The 18,586-nt window shown below is 52.2% G+C and overlaps 1 protein-coding gene across 8 annotated transcripts in view; it reads right to left on the bottom strand.

Moving 5' to 3' along the window:
• ITGB4 (integrin subunit beta 4) overlaps window positions 1-7,286 on the bottom strand; it is a 30,810-nt gene extending 23,524 nt beyond the window's left edge. For 4 of the 8 annotated variants that reach the window (XM_041725619.1, XM_041725622.1, XM_041725623.1 and 1 more), the window contains exons 1-7: window positions 6,366-6,694; window positions 5,117-5,207; window positions 2,888-2,976; window positions 1,363-1,445; window positions 1,046-1,147; window positions 687-891; window positions 30-126 (exon numbers count right to left, since the gene is read on the bottom strand). In XM_041725619.1, coding sequence (XP_041581553.1) covers window positions 30-126; window positions 687-891; window positions 1,046-1,147; window positions 1,363-1,445; window positions 2,888-2,966 — 566 coding nt within the window. In that variant the 5' untranslated portion in view covers window positions 2,967-2,976; window positions 5,117-5,207; window positions 6,366-6,694. Of the gene's footprint in view, window positions 1-29; window positions 127-686; window positions 892-1,045; window positions 1,148-1,362; window positions 1,446-2,887; window positions 2,977-5,116; window positions 5,208-6,365; window positions 6,696-7,026 lie in introns of those variants that run through there. The other 4 variants (XM_041725620.1, XM_041725624.1, XM_041725621.1 and 1 more) reach the window with 4 other exon arrangements.
• Window positions 7,287-18,586: the final 11,300 nt, after the last annotated feature.

The raw sequence follows: 18,586 nt of genomic DNA, 5'->3' as shown, positions 1-18,586 counted from the left end.
CTGGGACCCCTGCCCACTACATCACTCACTTCTCAGGCCTCATGTCTGTCTGAGGGACGCTGACTTTGTCCACAAACTTGCCAAATCCAATGGTGTAGTCATTGGTGAGCTGGCTCAGGACCTGGGCTGGGTGTCAACAGGGAAAAGAGGGGGCAGCTGAGCCCCAACGCCCCCACAGCAGCACAGGGGCCAGGGGCTGGCTTGGGAAGGTGGAGGGAGGGTAAGCTTCTGTCAATCCCTCATGTGTGAACATCGGTTCATGCTCATGATGGCCCTTGCTCTGGGTGCAGATGAGGGGGGACAGGCCTCGGGGCGGGGCAGAGTCAGGCATGGGGCAAGCCGGAGGGGGCAGCCAGGGGGCTGGACCAGCGGGCTGCAGGGCCGGGGAAGAACTTCAGCCTCGTGGCCATGGCTGTGCTCCTTGTCGGGGCCAGAAGGCTTGGCTGCTCACCCAGCCTGGGCCTTTTCTAAAGTCCTGAGCGATGGGTGACTGGGATCTGGCCGGGATTTCCACTTCAGAATGGATGGGGAAGGAGTTCTTGGGGGGGCTCAGATGTCCTATCCTTCCCTGTGGCGTGGGTGCAGCTATCCTGAGCCCTGGCCTCCCGAGCAGGGGCCCAGCAGGCTAGGGGAGGCCACCCTCTCCATTCCCTACCTCACCATCCTCTACGCTGGCCCAGACATACCCAGCCTTTCCCCCATCTGCTTGAGGTTGTCCAGATCGTCGGACATGGAGTTGGAGAAGTCCATGAGGATGTACAGGTCCATAGGGCTCTCCCTGGGCTCAAACACCAACAGCTCAAAGTGCTGCTCCTCGCCTGGCCGCAGCCGGGCCCGCAGCCCCTGGGGGGACACCTGGCTGCGCCGCAGGGTCTTGTTGATCTCGATCTCCTGTGTCCAGGGGAGGGGGACAGCTGGCTGGAGGGTCACTCCAGGGACCTGATGGGGGAGCCTCTCAGCCTGACCAGTGGGCACAGCGGTCCCCTGTAAACAGCCAGCCTCGAGTATGGGTGGGCCCACTTCCCTTGGCCCCCACTCCGGGCACCTCTGTGATAGTGAAGCTGCTCTTCATGACCACCACGCTCTCCCACCGGCAGCCCGCAGCCAGCAGCTCTTCCTGGGTGTTGCACCGCCGCTCCTTGAACATCTGGCCCAAACAGATAGGGTCACGGGGGGCAGTGCCCATCCCCTGGCTGTCCCAGCCCTGGATCTATCCTGACCCTTGACTGTTCCACACCCGCCTGGTCTGAGGCTGGACTGAGGGTGTGGCAAGCATGGACTCGGCCAGAGCCCCGGGGTGGGGCACAGTGGGGCGGAGCACCCAGCTTGGGGAACTGGCCAGGGCCTGCGACAGCAGCTCACCTCATCCACACAGTAGGCGCAGTCTTGGTCCACGCGGATGCACTCCGTGCAGCTCTTCACCTGGGCCCTCTTGCAGCGGTTCGCTGGAGGGCAGAGATACGCAGACCCACTGAGATGAACCTCACCAGTGACCAAGCCCTTTCCCATATGCATCCTCCTTGGAGAGAAGTGAGGGTTCTCTCCCACTTTACAGAGGAGGGCGTGGAGGCCAGTGGCGGGTGGTCTGCCCAGGGAGCCCAGCTTGGGGAGAGCCAGGTCTCACACCTGAGCTCCCCACTCAAGTCCAGAGGGAAGGATGGTGCGGGCTGAGAAAGAGGTACTGGCTCATTCGTGGGTAGGGACACCCTGGCTGTCCCTCCCTGCTTCTCCGGGGGACAAGAGACTATGTCTGTCTTGTTTAATGCTGGTTCCTGGTGCCTACCCCAAGCCCGGCACACAGCAAATTGTTAGTAAATGAATGAAGGAAAGTGCTGGAGTTTCCTTAGGGGTTATTGGGATTCCCTTTGGTTCTGTTCAGTTAAAGTCACAGTGAGGACCTACTGTGTGCACTCAGTGCACACGGCAGTGGGGGTGTCTCCTGGGCTCTGGGTGATGATGCACTGTCAGTGTTTAACACTGGCTCTGCTGGGGCCTCAGGGGATTGCCCATATTCCCTCCACAGTCTCCTTCAGGCTATCAACACAGCCTTCTCTGACAGGCAAAATTTCATCAGTAGGAGCTGGCTCCGCACTGCAGGCACTCAGAGAGAGCAGGTGACGGATGTGTCACCGATCTCTCCTCCAAATTCCTAAATAAAGTCTTTATTTTATTTTATTTTTTTAAAATATTTTTTTAGATAATTTATTTATTTATTCATAGATGCACACACACACACACACACACACAGAGGCAGAGACACAGGCAGAGGGAGAAGCAGGCTCCATGCAGGGAGCCCGACGTGGGACTCGATCCAGGGTCTACCAGGATCACGCCCTAGGCTGCAGGCGGCGCTAAACCGCTGCGCCACCAGGGCTGCCCTAAATAAAATCTTAAAAAAAAAAAAAAGAATTCCAAAAGGACAGGGACGCCTGGGTGGCTCAGTGGTTTGGCGCCTGCCTTAGGCCCAGGGCGTGATCCCGGAGACCCGACCCTGGATCGAGTCCTGCATCGGGCTCCCTGCATGGAGCCTGCTTCTCCCTCTGCCTCTCTCTCTCTCTCTCTGTGTCTCTCATGAATAAATAAATAAAATCTTAAAAAAAAAAAGAAGAATTCCTCCAAATTCCCATTAAAAAACCACCCTGCAAGTGCCTCAGTCCTCTGAGTGGGCAGCTTTTCCCTCCTCTAGAGCAGGTCTTCCTCCCTCGGTGCTCTGGGCCACAGGCTCAGGCTCACTGCTCCCCAGCCGTCAAAGCGGGCCGTGGCTGTTTGTTGAATGGCCAAATGAGTGTCGGGGTAAGACACCCTGTGGGAAGCCTCCGTGTGAGGGCAGTGCCTTGAAAGGGGTGCCCCCGCCCAGAAGGGCACTGTAGAGGGGTGCCAGACTTACCCATTTCCCCGGGGAAGCTGACAGTCATCAGGACTGCCAGCAGCAGCCAGGTCCATGGGTGGGGACTCGGTCCTGCCATCCTCTTCCTTCTGTATAACAGCAATAACCGACGTAAGACGTTCCACAGCCCAGGTGCCTGCCAGTTCAGAGCTCCAGCATTCTCACCACAGAGGGGTGGAAACTGAGGTTCAGACAGCTTCAGTGACCTTCCAAGGCCACCCAGTCTGCAAGTGGCAGGGTCCAGGGCCCCTAACTCCTTTTGCCATCCCTGGAGTGACTGGCCCCAAAGGCCTACACCTGCCCCAGGGAGGCCCCACCCTCTGGTCACTGAGGACTGCGGGCTCTGAGCTTGTCCTAATGCCAGGTCTCTTGTGCTGGTCTCCTTGAGGGCAGGGCAAGGCTTATTCCACCTTTGCTTTCAGATCCCGGTAGGCGTGGGTCAGGTCTCACCTGACAGGGGGCCACCCCTCAAGGGCCTGGCCCCTCTCTGTCTTGCTCTTTTGATGAAGGCAGTGGGGCCAGGAGGAGGGGGTGCCCTCCCAAGGTCTGGTGCCTGCAGAGGGGAGCGGGGAGCTGGCTGCACTCAGCTAGGCTGTGCAATGACTGCCTAGCCCATCACTGGTGGGGTCCCCTGCCCTGCCCCCTACCCTGGCTGCACCAGAATTGAGTTTTTGGGGTGCCTGTGCAGATCATCCTTTCAGAATTTCGCCTGGAGCTAGATGACAAGCCTCCCTGTCTCTGTCACACACACACACACACACACACACACACACACACACACACACTGTCAGGCTCCCCAGGAAGACTGTCTGCCTCTGGCTTGCTACTATACCATCTCAGCTCATTGGTGACCTCAGGGCAGGCACTGGCCCTGAGGCCCTGAGGCCTTTTTATTTTTTATTTTTTTAAGATTTTATTTATTTATTCCTGAGACAGAGAGAGAGAGAGGTAGAAACACAGGCAGAGGGAGAAGCAGGCCCCCCCCAGGGAGCCCAACGCAGGGGGGGGCGGTGCTCAATCCCCCTACCTGGGATCCCACCCTGAGCCAAAGGCAGCTGCTCAACCACTGAGCCACACAGGCGTCCACACTGAGAGCCTTTTAAAAAGATGTGGCCAGGGCACCTGGGTCCCTCAGTGGTTGAGCATCTGCCTTTGGCTCAGGTCGTGGTCCCGGGGTCCTGGGATCCAGTCCCGCAACAGGCTCCCCGTGGGGAGCCTGCTTCTCCCTCTGCCTATGTCTCTGCCTCTCTCTGTGTCTCTTAAGAATAGATATATGAAAAATCTAAAAAAAAAAAAAAAAGATGGGGTGGCCTGCTGCCTCAGGAAGAGAAGGTACTGGCAGAGACACCAGGCCTGCAGAGCTGAGGGCAGACATAAGGGCCCTGGCTTCTTTCTCCAGGACCAGTCCCTGCATGCTCACTGGCTTCCTCCTGGGACGGCTCCTCAGTCCCTGGCCTGCGGGGCAGCAGCAGCCCCAGGCTGTGCAGACCTAAGGCCCTCCCACTAAGCTTCCCTCTAGGTTTAGGGAAGCCTGTGGAAGGGGGCAGGAAGGCATAGCCTCCCTCCCCCTAAGGCATGTGGCTTCCAGGAGACCACTAGCAGCCCCAACACATCCACAGGCTGGGGAGGAGCTGTCACCTCCAAGGGACCTAGGGTAAGGGAGCCCTGAGCCAGCCAAGGTGGAGGAGTCTCTGGGGGAAATGACTTTTCTGCAGCCTTGGGGTGTAGGCACCACACCCATATGCTACACAATACAGGCTGCAAACTTGGACCTCCCGGGGGCACCATAACACACCAAGTTCAGGGACTGGAGGGCTGAACCCGGCTCTTACTCACCCTCCTGAGCCCACAGGGCTGGGCACACAGCAGGCAGGCGCCTAGCACTTCACCTACGTGATTGGTATTTCCTCTGCCCGGGAATCCAGGGGGGGATGATTGCATTACCCCCACTTCCCAGATGAGGAGACACAGATGGGGCACAAGGCTGCAGGACTTCTTCATCCCACAGCCAGCAGTCGGGGAGCTCCAACCAAATGAGGGCCATCCAGACCCCCCGCCCCGGCGCTAACCTCCATGTTATCCTCAGAGGCCATAAGATGGCAGTTAGGGGGCTGGTTATGCACTCAAGAGTGTCTGGTTTGACTCAACTTGTGTTTTAAAAGTTTTAAAAGTAGCTGTCAGTATTAAAAACAATGAGATTTCACGGAAAAGTTAGGACTATGGGCTTACCGGAAGTTGTGGCCGCAGGCTGGGCCAGGTCCTCAGGACTTGCACTCCGCGGGCCACCCCGGGAGCTCTTCCAGAACCACAGCCACGCTTCCTGCCATCCCACAGGACCCCTGCTTAGCACACCTGTACCTGCCACCACAGCCCCCGCCCCTCCTGCCTTCCCAGCCCCTGGCCCCTTGGCTGTTCTATCACCCAAGGAAATGGGGGCCAAGGAGACAGGCACCCCTTCCTCGCTGTCCCCCAGCTGTCTCTTCTCAGCCCCCAGGATGGACACAGACTCTCAGCCTTCACTTCTGGTTCAGTCAGATCCTCGGGCTCTGGGTGTGGCAAGGTCATGGCGGGGTGGGAAGGAGCCCAGCCCCTGCTCTCCGCTCTCCGAAGCCATCAAAGCCATCGGAGGTCCCTGCACCACAGCCAGAGGGCCCCAGGAGCTGAGTGGGAGAGGGGGCAAGCACTGGAGGAGGGTGAAGCGGTGGGCCTAGCGCCGGAGGCAGCTGACTGAGGTCAGGAGGGCTTCCTGGAGGAAGGGTGTCCTGAGATGACTTTGGGAGGAGGGCAGGCATGTACTTGGCCAAGAGGAGCGTCAGGGACTCCCCAGACCTCAGCAGGCAAGTGCTTGGCCCAGAGGGGAATCAGGGACTCCCCAGGCCCCAGATGGACCATGGAACTGCACACAGCAGGCCAGGCCCGGCCAAACATGGAGAGCCTCTGCGGCTGGGTGGCCGCTCCCCTCACCTTCTTTGCAAACCCCAGTGGGCCCAGCCCAGAAGGCCTGCCAGCCACCCCCTAGCCTCTGCCCACCTCTCCCGCACACCCACCCCACGCTCAGGCCTCTCTCCCTGCGGCCCTCCAGCCCCGAGGTCTCGAGACCAAGCGCCTTCTCCAGCTCCACCGCCCGGCGGCCCCCAGCCGCCCCCTGGGCACACCCTGGCAGCCCCGGCATCTGCCCGGGCGGATGGGGCCAAGGCCTGCCAGCCTTTACAAAGGGAAGAGCTGAGCAAACAAAAGCCGCCCGGCCCTCCCGAAAGGGTCCCCGGAGTTGGGGTGGGCACTCGCTTTGCCCTCCTGGCCCCCGGGGCCCAGCCTGGACGCCCAGCTCAGGCGGTCCCGGGGCACGGGAGGCGCGGGCGGGGTGCAGCCCGGCGACCCCCGACTGCCCGCCCCGCGCCCCGCGCCCCGCGCCCCGCGCCCCGCGCCCCGCGCCCCGGGCCGCAGCCCCCGGCGCCCGCCCGGGTCGGAGCCGACCTACCTCGGCGCGGCCTCGCGCCCTCCCCGCGCCGGGCTGCGCTCGGCTGCTCCCGCTGCGGCGCGGGCGAGCGGGGACGGTCCGGAGGGCGGCGGCGGCCGCGGGGGGGCACCGCTTTATGGGGCGGCCGCAGGTGGGAAGGAGGCGCTGGTGAGTCAGGCCCGTCGCATTCCTGCGCGCGGCGCGCACCTGTCGGGGCAGGAGCCGGGGCGCCGCCGCTGCCGGGCCCGCCCCCCGGAAAAGGCTGCGGCTCCCGCGGCGCCCGGCCCCGCGCCCCGACCCACGGCGGCGGGGGCGGGGGAGGAGCCACCCCCCCCCCCCGTCCAGCCCCGGGCGCCGCGCCTCCCCCCTCCTCCGGGCTGCCCGGCTGCCCCGGCCCGGGGTGGCCTCCCAGCCCCCTGCCCCGCCCACCTCCCGACGCTGCGCCGAGCAGCGCCCCTGCCCCGACGGCAGGCGACCGTGCGCGTGGCTTCCTGCGGGCGCGAGGCACCGGGCCAGGGATGCCCCGGCCCCGTCTGCCATCCGCTGGGGCCGCGCAGCACCCCCACCCCCCTCCACGTGTGTGTCCAGCGGGAGAGCCCAGTAGGGACCGCGCCCGAGTGTCCTCAGGCAAGGTACTTAAACCTCCTTCCAAGGCAATACCCATCAAGGGGCCAGCACCGACCTGATAGCGCGCAGACACTCACGCTGTTAATAGTTGTTCTTGACAAGCCGGTTCACGGATCTGACCCCTGCCTGAGATCTTTCAAGTGCCACACGTGTTCAAGCTGGAGGCTCTCAAGTTGCTCCATGACCTCGACCTGGTCTACTCTGCTCCCACCCGCCAACGAGGCCACACAACCCGCCGTGGGTAGCCCTGCCCAAACCATGCAGCTTCAAGCTGCCACCACGCTTTTGCTGGAGGCTGGTACCTCTGCTCCCAGTGTCTCTGTCCTCCCTCCCGTCTGCCCCCAAACAGCCTGATTTATTCTTCCTGTACTTGAAGGCATTGTGCTGATGTCACATGCCCCAGAGAGCCTCCTTGACTTCCCTGCACTACCCTTAGTTGCATTATGGGTCCCTGTAGCTGGTAGCCCCTGCCCGCCGCCCCCCCCCCCCCCCCCCCCCAGCCCAGGGCATGGCTTTTTCTTGTCATTTGCCGCACTGGCTTGAAATGATCTATTTAGAAAAAAAAAAAAAAAAAAGAAAAAGAAAGAAAGAAATGATCTATTTAGGGGCTTCTCTTCCCCACTAGACAGTGAGGCCTGATGACTGACACTCTCTAGCCCATCTTTTTTTTTTTTAATTTTTATTTATTTATGATAGTCACACACACACACACACACACACACACAGAGAGAGAGAGGCAGAGGGAGAAGCAGGCTCCATGCACTGGGAGCCCGACGTGGGATTCGATCCCGGGTCTCCAGGATCGCACCCTGGGCCAAAGGCAGGCGCTAAACCGCTGCGCCACCCAGGGATCCCTAGCCTATCTTTTTATTTCCAGCACCTAGCACAGTGCCTGGCACATAGCAGATGCTCAATGAAAGTGTGGCTGAAACCAAATGGGATTGCCACACAAAGCTTCCCAACTGTCAGCGCTCTCATCTGCCAGCTGCACTGCCAGCTCTCAGAGTGATCACGGGAGTAGGTGGGACTGGATATGGAAGTGCCATTGACACACGAATGCTGCCTGCAACTGTATGAGCCACAGTCACCCTTGCCACCTTGCTCTGCACAGGCCAGGTGCTTGGAGAGGCTGGCTCCTAGATTTGGAAGCACTGTGGCAGGAGCCCCAGTTTGGTTGAGGCACTCAGGTCTGGGCATGCCAGGGCAGCACAAGTACCCAGGGCCTGGGCTACTCCAGTAGGTGCTCAGTCCACTCTGGGAAATAGGAGCTCAGAGAGCAGCCTGCCAGCACCATCCATTAGAGGGCTTGGGTAGGTGATACCCCACTCCACTGGGGGAGGGGGAGTGAGGCACCCTCCTGGAGAAGAAGACCCAAGCCCTGAGGCAACAGAGCCACAGACTCACTGGGCTTAGCAGCCCTTTCCTTTCCTCATTGTCAGAACCTTCTAAACATGATTAGGAGGGTTGAAGATACCCCCAGAGGAATGAAACACATTGCCTGTTGGCTTCCTTTTTTTTTTTTATTAAGTAAGCTCTATGCCCAACATGAGGCTTAAACCCACAGCCTTGAGATCAAGGGTACTTTGCTCTACTGACTAAACCGGCCAAACACTCTCTGCTTAACGATGGGCCTCCAAAGTGGACTGTATATTCTCCAGCCTGATGATCTGCTATTTTTGTGTTTGACAATGAACATCACTTATTCTAGAGTGGGACGTGTTTTTACAAATAAGTTAAATGATAAATAGTGGATGTGTGATCCAAAAAGTCTGGTGCCCATTCTAAAGACCTATTGTCAACTACCTCTCTAACTGACAGAGAGGCCCCTCAGGTGGATAGTTGCTAGGCCTGGTCTCTCCCCAGGGCCAGGCGATTGCTCAATAGGCTACTTTTAAATTATTTTTCTCCCCAGGCGCACCTGGATGGCTCAGTCAGTTGAGCATCCAGATTGAGTCCCACATTGGGCTTCTTGCATGGAGCCTGCTTCTCCCTATGTCTCTGCTTCTTTCTCTTTGTGTCTATCATGAATAAGTAAATAAAATATTTTAAAAAATAAAAATATGGGCAGCCCAGGTGGCTCAGTGGTTTAGCACGGCCTTCAGCCCAGGGCCTGATCCTGGAGCCCAGGGATCAAGTCCCACCTCAGGCTCCCTGCATGGAGCCTGCTTCTCCCTCTGCCTGTGTCTCTGCCTCTCTTTCTCTCTCTCTCTCTCTGTCTCTGTGTGTGTGTGTGTGTCTCTCGTGAATAAATAAAATCTTTTAAAAAATTTAATTAAAAAAATTAAAAATAAGAGAAATTATCCCCCCCTTTTTTAAAGTTTTTTTTTTTGTAAGATTTTTATCTTTTTATCTCAGTGATTGAGCCACCCAGGTGCCCCCCCACACCTTTTCAAAAAAATATTTTTATTTATATATTTGAGAGAGAGAGGAAGAAAACAAGCAGTGGAGAGGGGCAGAGGGAGGAGGGAGAGAGACCAGCAGACTCCCTACTGAGGAGGAAGCCCAATTTGGGGCTCAATCCCAGGATGGGGAGATCAAGACCTGAGCTGAAGGCAGACAATTAATAGACTGAGCCCCTCAGGCGCCCCTCCCTGAACCTTAAATTTTGAATATTTGCAAACATACAAAAAAGTTGAGAGTACAAAGATCACTTGTATTTTTTACCACCTAGATGCAAGAGTTAACATTTTATTTATGTATGTTATGTATTTATACATCTTTTTTTTTTCTTTAAATTTTTTTTTATTTATGATAGTCACATACAGAGAGAGAGAGAGAGAGAGGCAGAGACACAGGCAGAGGGAGAAGCAGGCTCCATGTGCCGGGAGCCCGACGTGGGATTCAATCCGGGGTCTCCAGGATCGCGCCCTGGGCCAAGGGCAGGCGCCAAACCGCTGCGCCACCCAGGGATCCCTATTTATACATCTTTTTATTTGAATTTAAGTTTTAAGAGACCAGGACATTTCATCCCTCGATGCATGCATCTCCCAAGAACAGCCCCCCAAGGGATGAGGATGCCTGGGTGGCTCAGCTGTTGAGTGGCTGCCTTTGGCTCAGGGCGTGAGCCTGGAGTCCCAGGATCGAGTCCCACATCGGGCTTCCTGCATGGAGCCTGCCTCTCTCTCTGCTGTGTCTCTGCCTCTCTCTGTCTCTCATGAATAAATATATAAAATCTTAAAAAGAAAATGAACACGAATGTCTTACTATCCATGATTCAGTCCATATTAAAATTTCTTAATTGTCCCCAAAATGCCTGTTATAACCATTTGCTTTTTCTTAAGCTTTCTTTTAACCGTTTCCTTTTGAATTTGAGTCCAATCCATTGCATTTGATTGCTTTATATCTTGATCTCACTTTAGAAGTCTCCTCCCCTTCCCCCTACCGTTGACTTTTTTTTTTTCTTTCTTTTTTTTTTACCCTTGACCTTTTAAAGAGACAGGGCAGTGGATCTGCAGAATGTCCCAAGATTGCTCCTTAATGCTGTCATTGGAATTGATTTTGTTTGTGTGTTTTTTAGCCTCCTGTAAACTGGAAGTTATGGCTAAAAGCCTGATTAGCTTTAGGCGAAAGATTTTTGGCAAGGATAGTTCTAGATGGGGCTGGGTGTGTTTTATTGGGTGGCACACAATATCAGCTGCCTCACTGTTAGAGATTATTAAGGAAGTGACTGCCGTGTCTCTCCATTGTAAAAGTATGTTATTTACTTTGTGATTAAGAAGTAAGGTAGAGGGGGTGATTATGCTTTGTCACACTGCCCACTTCCCAGCAAACTTTCACTGAACGGTTTTCATCAGCATGTCTTGTTGATCTTTGCCTGAATTTGGGGGTTGAAGAATGGTGATTTTCTGTTTCTACATTAATAGAAGGGATCCTTCTTTAAAAAAAGTTTTTAAAATTTATTTATTCATGAAAGACATACACAGAGAGCGGCAGAGACATAGGCAGAGAGAGAAGCAGGCTCCATGCAAAAAGCCTGATGTAGGACTTGATCTTGGGACTCCGGGATCACACCCTGAGCCAAAGGCAGACAATCAACTGCTGAGCTGCTGAGCCACCCAGGCGTCCCAGAAGGCATCTTCTGATCAAACAAACAAACAAACAAACAAACACAAAAGCAGGGCACCTGCAAGGCTCAGTGGTTGAGCATCTGCCTTTAGCTCCCGTAGTGGTCCTGGGGTCCTGGGATCCAGTCCCACATTGGGTTCCTTGCAGGAAGCCTGCTTCTCCCTCTGCCTCTCTCTGGGTGTCTCTCAGAAATAAATGAACAAAATCCTAAAAAAAAAAAAAAAAGTTCCCTTCATCAACAGAGGATGAACGATGTGCCTCCAAAAATATAGGATATGGCTGACTCATTCAGTAGAGAATGTGACTCCTGATCTTGGGGTTGAGTTCAAGCCCTGCATTGGGTATGGATGCAGAACCTACTTTAAAAAAACTAATTAAAAGAAAAACCCCAGGCCCCCAAAATATAGGATAAATGCTTCTTTCTGGGTTCTAGAGACTTTTACTTTGTTTTTTAAATTTAATTTAATTGTTTAAAAATTTATTCATGAGAGACAGAGAGAGAGAGAGAGAGAGAGAGAGACAGAGAAAGAGGCACAGGCAGAGGGAGAAGCAGGCTCCATGCAGGGAGCCCGACATGGGACTCAATCCCAGGTCTCCAGGATCACACCCTGGGCCAAAGGCAGCACCAAACCGCTGAGCCACCCGGGCTGTCCTTTACTTTGTATTTTTATTTATTTTTTAAAAGATTTTATTTATTTATTTGAGGAGAGAGAGAGAGAGAAAGGAAGAGAGCCTGGGTGGCAAGAGCTGGAGTAGGGGGGAGGGGCAGAGGGAGAGGAGAAGCAGGCACACCACAGAGTAGGGAGCCGGATGCAGGGCTCCATCCTAGGACCCCAGGACCATGACCTGAGCTAAAGGCAGATGCTTAACCAACTGAGGCACCCAGTCACTCCAATTTTACTTTTTATTTATTTTTTATTATTTTGTATTTTATTGAACAAGTCTGAAATGTAAAGCTAAAATAAGACTTTTTTTTTTTTTTTTTTTTTTTTTTAAGTAGGCTCCATGCCCAGCATTAGGCTTGAACTCACAATCCTGAGATCAAGACCTTCATGGAAACCAGGTCAGACGCTTAGCCAAATGAATCACCCAGGCACCCCTAAAATAGGACTTTAAGGCTCAGTCCAGAAGCCTCATGTTGAGGGTAGAGATGATTTAAAAATAAAATATTTTTTAAACTTTTTAAAAATTTTTATTTATTTATGATAGTCACACAGAGAGAGAGAGGCAGAGACACAGGCAGAAGGAGAAGCAGGCTCCATGCACCGGGAGCCTGATGTGGGATTCGATCCCAGGTCTCCAGTATTGTGCCCTGGGCGCTAAACCGCTGCGCCACCCAGGGATCCCTAAAAATAAAATCTTAAAAAACAATAATTCAGACTCTAAGAATGCTGAATAGTAAAAGGGGCTGAAGTCTTATTCACAATTTAGTAAGTAGTAAACTAGGAAAATATGTAAAACCCGGGAATTAGGAGTCAAAACCTGTTTGAGACTTAAGGGAGGTCTTGGGTTTCTTACTACCAAGATCTCCTTTCCACTAAAGCCTATACAAATAAGAGTGTCAGTTTATGAAAATCTCTGAATTGCACAAAACCCCATTAGGGAGGAGAAACCGCCAGTTTGCAGCAGGGATGACTGGGCTGGAAGGGGAGGAGGAGGGTGTTGGAGGGCGGGGACCCCCGCTGGAGGCTGCTGCTCAGGTTGGGGACCCATTGATAAGAGGGTGGTGGAGGTTAGTGCATTCACCAAAAGCCTTTGCTTTCTAGCCTAAGTTTCTAGGATGCTAATGCTTTCCTCAAACAAAGTAGAAACTTTTTTTTTTAAGATTTTTTTTTTAAGATTTTATTTATTTATTTATGAGAGACATAGCTAGAGAGACAAGCAGGCTCCATGCGGGGAGCCCAATGCAGGACTTGATCCTGGGACTCCAGGATCACGCCTTGAGCCAAAGGCAGATGCTCAACTGCTGAGCCAGCCAGGCGTCCCTTTTTAAAAGATTTTATTTATTTATTTATTTATTTAGAGAGAGAGAGAGAGAGAAGGAGCACGGGTGGGGAGGGGCAGCACGGGGGAGAAGAGACTCCCTGCTGCACTGGGAGCTGGACTCTGGGCTTGATTCCAGGATCCTGAGATCATGACCCCAGCGGAAGGTGGACACTTAACCGACTGGGCCATCTAGGCGCCGTAAGGTAGAAACTTTTAAAAGTCACTGTTTTTTTTTTTTTTAAGGATTTTACTTATTTATTTGAAAGAGAGAGTAATGGAGAGAGAGAGCATGCATGGGAGGGTGGTGGCAGAAGGAGAGGGAGAAGCAGACTCCCCGCTGAGCAGGGAGCCAGACACGGGACTCCATCCCAGGACCCCAGGATCATGACCCGAGCCCAAGGCAGCCACTCAACTGACTGAGCCACCCAGATGCCCCCCAAAATTTATTACAAAATGACCCAAAAGATCTTAATTGTGGTGAAAACATTAAAATTACCATTTTAATTATTTGTAAATGTACAGTTCAACAGCTGGGCAATAGGTCTCCAGAACTTTTCATTTTGAGAACTGAAACTCGGGGATCCCTGGGTGGCTCAGCGGTTTGGCGCCTGCCTTTGGCCCGGGGCGCGATCCTGGAGTCCCAGGATCAGGATCCTGGAGTCCTGGGATCGAGTCTCGCATCGGGCTCCCTGCGTGGGGCCTGCTTCTCCCTCTGCCTGTGTTGTGTCTCTGCCTCTCTCTCTCTATCATAAATAAATAAATTAATTAATTTTTTAAAAAAAGAACTGAAACTCTACACACATTAAACAGCTCCTTATTTCTTCCTCCTCCAGCCCCTACTTAGCTACCATTCTATTTTTTGTCTCAATAAATTTGACTACTTTAGAGACCTTATATAAGTGGTGTCATGCAGTATTTGTCTTTTTTCTGATTGGCTTATTTCACTTCCCATAATGTCCATCTGTGTTGCATGTGGCAAGATTTCCTGCCGTCTTAGGGTTGAATAATATTCCTAAATATCTAAGTACTACATTTGTTTATCCATTCATCTGTTTTTTTTTTTTTAATCCATTCATCTGTTAATGGGCATTGGGTTGTTCCCACCTCTTAGAAGTTGTGAATAATGCTGTTACATGAACACAGTGTGCTAATAGATCTTCTCCATTCTACTTTCAGTTATTTTGGGTATATAGCCTAAAGCGGGATTGATGGATCACATGGTAGTCCTGTGTTTAATTTTTTGAGGACCACCATACTATTTTTTAGAGCAGTTGCATTATTTTATGATTCTATCAGTAGTGCCCAAAGGATGAATTCTTTTCACTGTCGATTTTGGAGTAAGGAGTTAATATATTCCACTCCAATGGTGACGAATACATTTTTTCTTCTCTTTTTTTTCAAATACTATGCGTGAATAATTTTGTTTTGCATGAATAATTTTTTATTTATTCGATAATGTACAATGGTGATGTGATATAATAAGAGATCTATATTGGGTCATTGTCCACGGTTCCTGGAGCAGCTCAGGAGCGATAAAGGTGAAAGGAGAGTCTTTTGTTATTCATAACAGGCCCCTGTCGGATCACCACAGAGTTTATGCTAATGAGGTGACTTTTGGAAAGCCATGAAGGATGGGGGCGCTGGTTGTCAGGGGAACCAACCACGTGATTAGAGTTGCCACTTTCAGCCTCAAACGTCCCTCAACCCCTACCTCTGCCCCCACCGACCTTTGGGGAGGAAGGATGGGCTGGTGATTGCGTTCCATCACCAGTGGTAAATGATTTAATCCATTACGCCTAGTAATGAAGCAGCCATAAAAACCCTAACCAAAGGGGGTTCAGAGAGTTTCCATGTTGTTGAACACCTGGCCCACTGGGAGGGTGGTGTGCCCAGAGAAGGCATGGAAGCTCCAAGCCACTTACTCCATAGGGAGCCCCTATGCATCTATTTGGCTCTTACTTAGTCGTATTCTTTTATAAACCAGTGATTCAATAAATAAACTGTTATCCTGAACTCTGTGAGCCACTCTAGCAAATTATTGAATTTGAGGAAGGGGTCATGGGAACCCCCAATTTATAGCCAGTTGGGCCAAAGTAGCAACCTTAACAATTAGCATTTGGGTGGGAGGCGGCAGTCTTGGGTTAAGCTCTCACAAACTACAGGCAGTTGGTGTCAGAATTACATGATGTGGAAAACCCACACATTTGGTTTCAGAAGTGTTTTGTGGGTGTTAGGAGTAGTAGTGTACAGGGAACAAGGGTTTTTTTCCTTTTTGGACAATAATTTCATTCTTTCTGAATGTTCAAATTTAATCACATTTGGCCAGTGGGAGATCCCTTCAAACCAGTTCAACTGACCTTTGAAACACTCCGGTTAGTCTTCCTTGCTTTCTGTAACAAACTGTCCCAATCCCACTTAGATTTCGGGATCTAAGATTCTTTCTCTAAGGAGTCCTGGTCCTTTTAGTGGGAAATCACATTAGAGGTGAAGATCCCAGTGCTTCATGTATGTACTCACTGCCACTGGGGGCCATTGCTTGTGGGCCCTTTCAATGGACATGGCCGGGAAATTTTTTTGGGGGGTCATGAGTTCATATTGATGTTTCCAGTTCAAATTTAACAAGTGAGAATTTTCTTAATTTCTTGGATGTTATTCTTTTATCTCTTTCTTACTTTTGTTTTGTAAAAAGTAAGACAGCATTTCTTTTCTTCACAAAGACAGCATATTCCATACTGTGTTCTGCACGTTGCCCTTTTCATTTTATCTCTCCTTAAGATCACTCCAAATCTGTCCATGGAGATCTTCCTCATTCTTTTTTCTGGCTCCACAGACCTTTTTTTCTTAATTAAAAAACAATAATAATAATATAAAAAAGTAGGCTCCATACCCAACTGTGGGGTTTGAATTCATGACCCTGAGATTAAGAGTCACATGCTCTACTGACTGAGCCGCCCCCCCGCCCCCCCCACCCTTTATTCATTTATTTTAAAGAGTGAACTCGAGAGGTGGGGGGAGAAGCAGAGGGAGAGGGAGAATCAGAATCTGTGCTGATGGGGAGCCTGATTCAGGGTTTGATCTCATGACCCTGAGATCATGACAAGCTGAAACCAGGAGTCAGATGTTCAACCTACTGAGCCACCCAGGTATCCTTATTATTATTTTACTTTATTTGAGAGTGAAAGAGAGAGAGTGAGGGACACCTGGTTGGTTAAGTAGTTAAGCATCTGCCTTCAGCCCAGGGTATGATCCTGGGGTCCCAGATTGAGTTCCACATCAGGCTCCCTGCATGGAGCCTACTTCTCTCTCTGCCTATGTCCTTTCCTCTCTCTGTGTGTCTCTCGTGAATAAACAAAATATATATTTTTAAGATTTTATTTACTCATGAGAGACACAGAAAGAGAGAGGCAGAGACACAGGCAGAGGGACAAGCAGGCTCCATGCAGGGAGGCCGACATGGGACTCGATACCGGGTCTCCAGGATCAGGCCCTGGGCTGAAGGCAGCGCTAAACCGCTGAGCCACCTGGGCTGCCCAATAAATAAAATCTTAAAAAAAAGAGAGAGAGCAAGCAGGGGAGGAGCAGAGGGAGAGGGAGAAGCAGACTCCCCACTAAGCAGGGAGCCTGATGCAGGACTCAATCCCAGGACCCTGAGATCATGATCTGAGCTGAAGGCAGAGGTTTAACTGACTGAGCCACCCAGGCTCCCTCTAATTTTTTTAAAGAGATTTTATTATTTATTTATTTATAATTTTTAAAAATTTTTATTTATTTATGATAGTCACACACACACACACACACACACACACACACACACACAGAGAGGCAGAGACATAGGCAGAGGGAGAAACAGGCTCCATGCACCGGGAGCCCGACGTGGGATTCGATCGTGGGTCTCCAGGATCGCGCCCTAGGCCAAAGGCAGGCACCAAACCGCTGCGCCACCCAGGGATCCCTATTTATTTATTTTTAAAGATTTTATTTATTTATTCATGAGAGACACACACAGAGAAGGCAGAGACACAGGCAGAGGGAGAAGCAGGCTCCATGCAGGGAGCCCGACGTGGGACTCGATCCTGGGTCTCCAGGATCAGGCCCTGAGCCAAAGGCAGACGCTCAACTGCTGAGCCACCCAGCTTCCCAAGAGATTTTATTTTATTTTGAGATTTTAAACATATACAAAATTAGAGGGGATAATAAACGTCTCTGTGCCCATCACTGAACATCAATAATTGCCAACGTGCAGACAACCTACAACAGGAGGCTGTGAGGCCAAGTCATTGGAAGTCCAATCACCTGGGCACTTGGGGCACAGCATGGTTGACTGCTTTGCCTCCACTCACAAAATGAACCAGTAGACATGCGTGGTCTCAGCCTGGCAACCCGTGTGCAGAGGTTACAAGGCCCGGAGAAGGGGGCAGTTAACACCCAAGGGAGTCCGGGAGGAAAGTCTGAGCTGCTTCTGGAAGAACCACATGTACATAGGTGGGGATGGGGACAGGGACAGTGGAGAAAAGGAGCTGGAGGAGGAGGCCGAGAGTGGCAAGACCATTTGCGGCCTTGCATTGCCACACTGAAGGGGACCATGTGAGCTGGTGAAGGGTTGTAGAGTGAGGCCGGATGGAGCTTGGATGGGAGTGGGGAGGCTGAGATGACGTAGAAGAGGTGGGAGCAGCCTGCCACATGGGGGATGAGGGCCAGAGCTAAGCAGGAATGATGGTGACTGGGAAGGGGTTTCCCAAGGGGCCCATCTGATGTGGGGACAGCACAGGATCCCAGGTATGGAGCCATTGGCCTGGGATGGATCCTGAGGTCATTACCTACGGTTAGAACTATAGGAAGAGGGTAGGGATGCCTGGGTGGGTGGGATAGAGTTCATTTTGTCTAGATGGGAGTTGAGGAGTTGAAAGCAGGGGCCAACCAGGCAGAAATCAGTTGAGTCCCTAGTGCCTGCAACATCCGGTGTCCACAGAGACTCCATGCCAGCCTTAGTGGGACTAAGGTGTGGGCAGGCACTAAACTAATTTTGCAGGAGAATGAAGTCAAATTCAGAGGCATTAGAGGCCTTGACCTAACTCACAAGGCTTCTAAGGGGAACAGCACGGCCCCCTTGGGGCTGCCCAATTCACTGGCTGAGCAGTCATGACTGCCCAGGCGCAGGGCAGGGGCTGCTCAGAGGACAGCAAAGGGCCATGACCCTGGCCAGTCTTAGTGGCTGTGCAGTCTGCTTCTCTCCTTGGTCTAAATCAAGAAGGAACTGGATGGGTCAAACATTTGTACTTATTTTTTAAAAAAGATTTTATTTCTTCATGAGAGAGAGAGAGAAAGAGAGAGAGAGAGAGCACTCGAGCACAGGTCAGCAGGGGGAGGAGGCAGAGGGAGAAGCAGACGCCCCACTGAGCAGGGAGCCTGATGCAGGACTCAATCCCAGGACCCTGGGGGTCGTGACCTGAGCCAAAGGCAGATGCTTCTCCGAGTGAACCCCCCAGGGGCCCCAACACCTTGAACTTTACAGTTTATACAGCTCTTGCACAAATCATCTCACGGACTTCTCACAATTGCCCTAA

The sequence above is a fragment of the Vulpes lagopus genome, chromosome 12 (genome assembly GCF_018345385.1).
Source record: "Vulpes lagopus strain Blue_001 chromosome 12, ASM1834538v1, whole genome shotgun sequence".
Taxonomy (NCBI): Eukaryota; Metazoa; Chordata; class Mammalia; order Carnivora; family Canidae; genus Vulpes; species Vulpes lagopus.
This window is presented reverse-complemented; position numbering and strand designations above follow the sequence as displayed.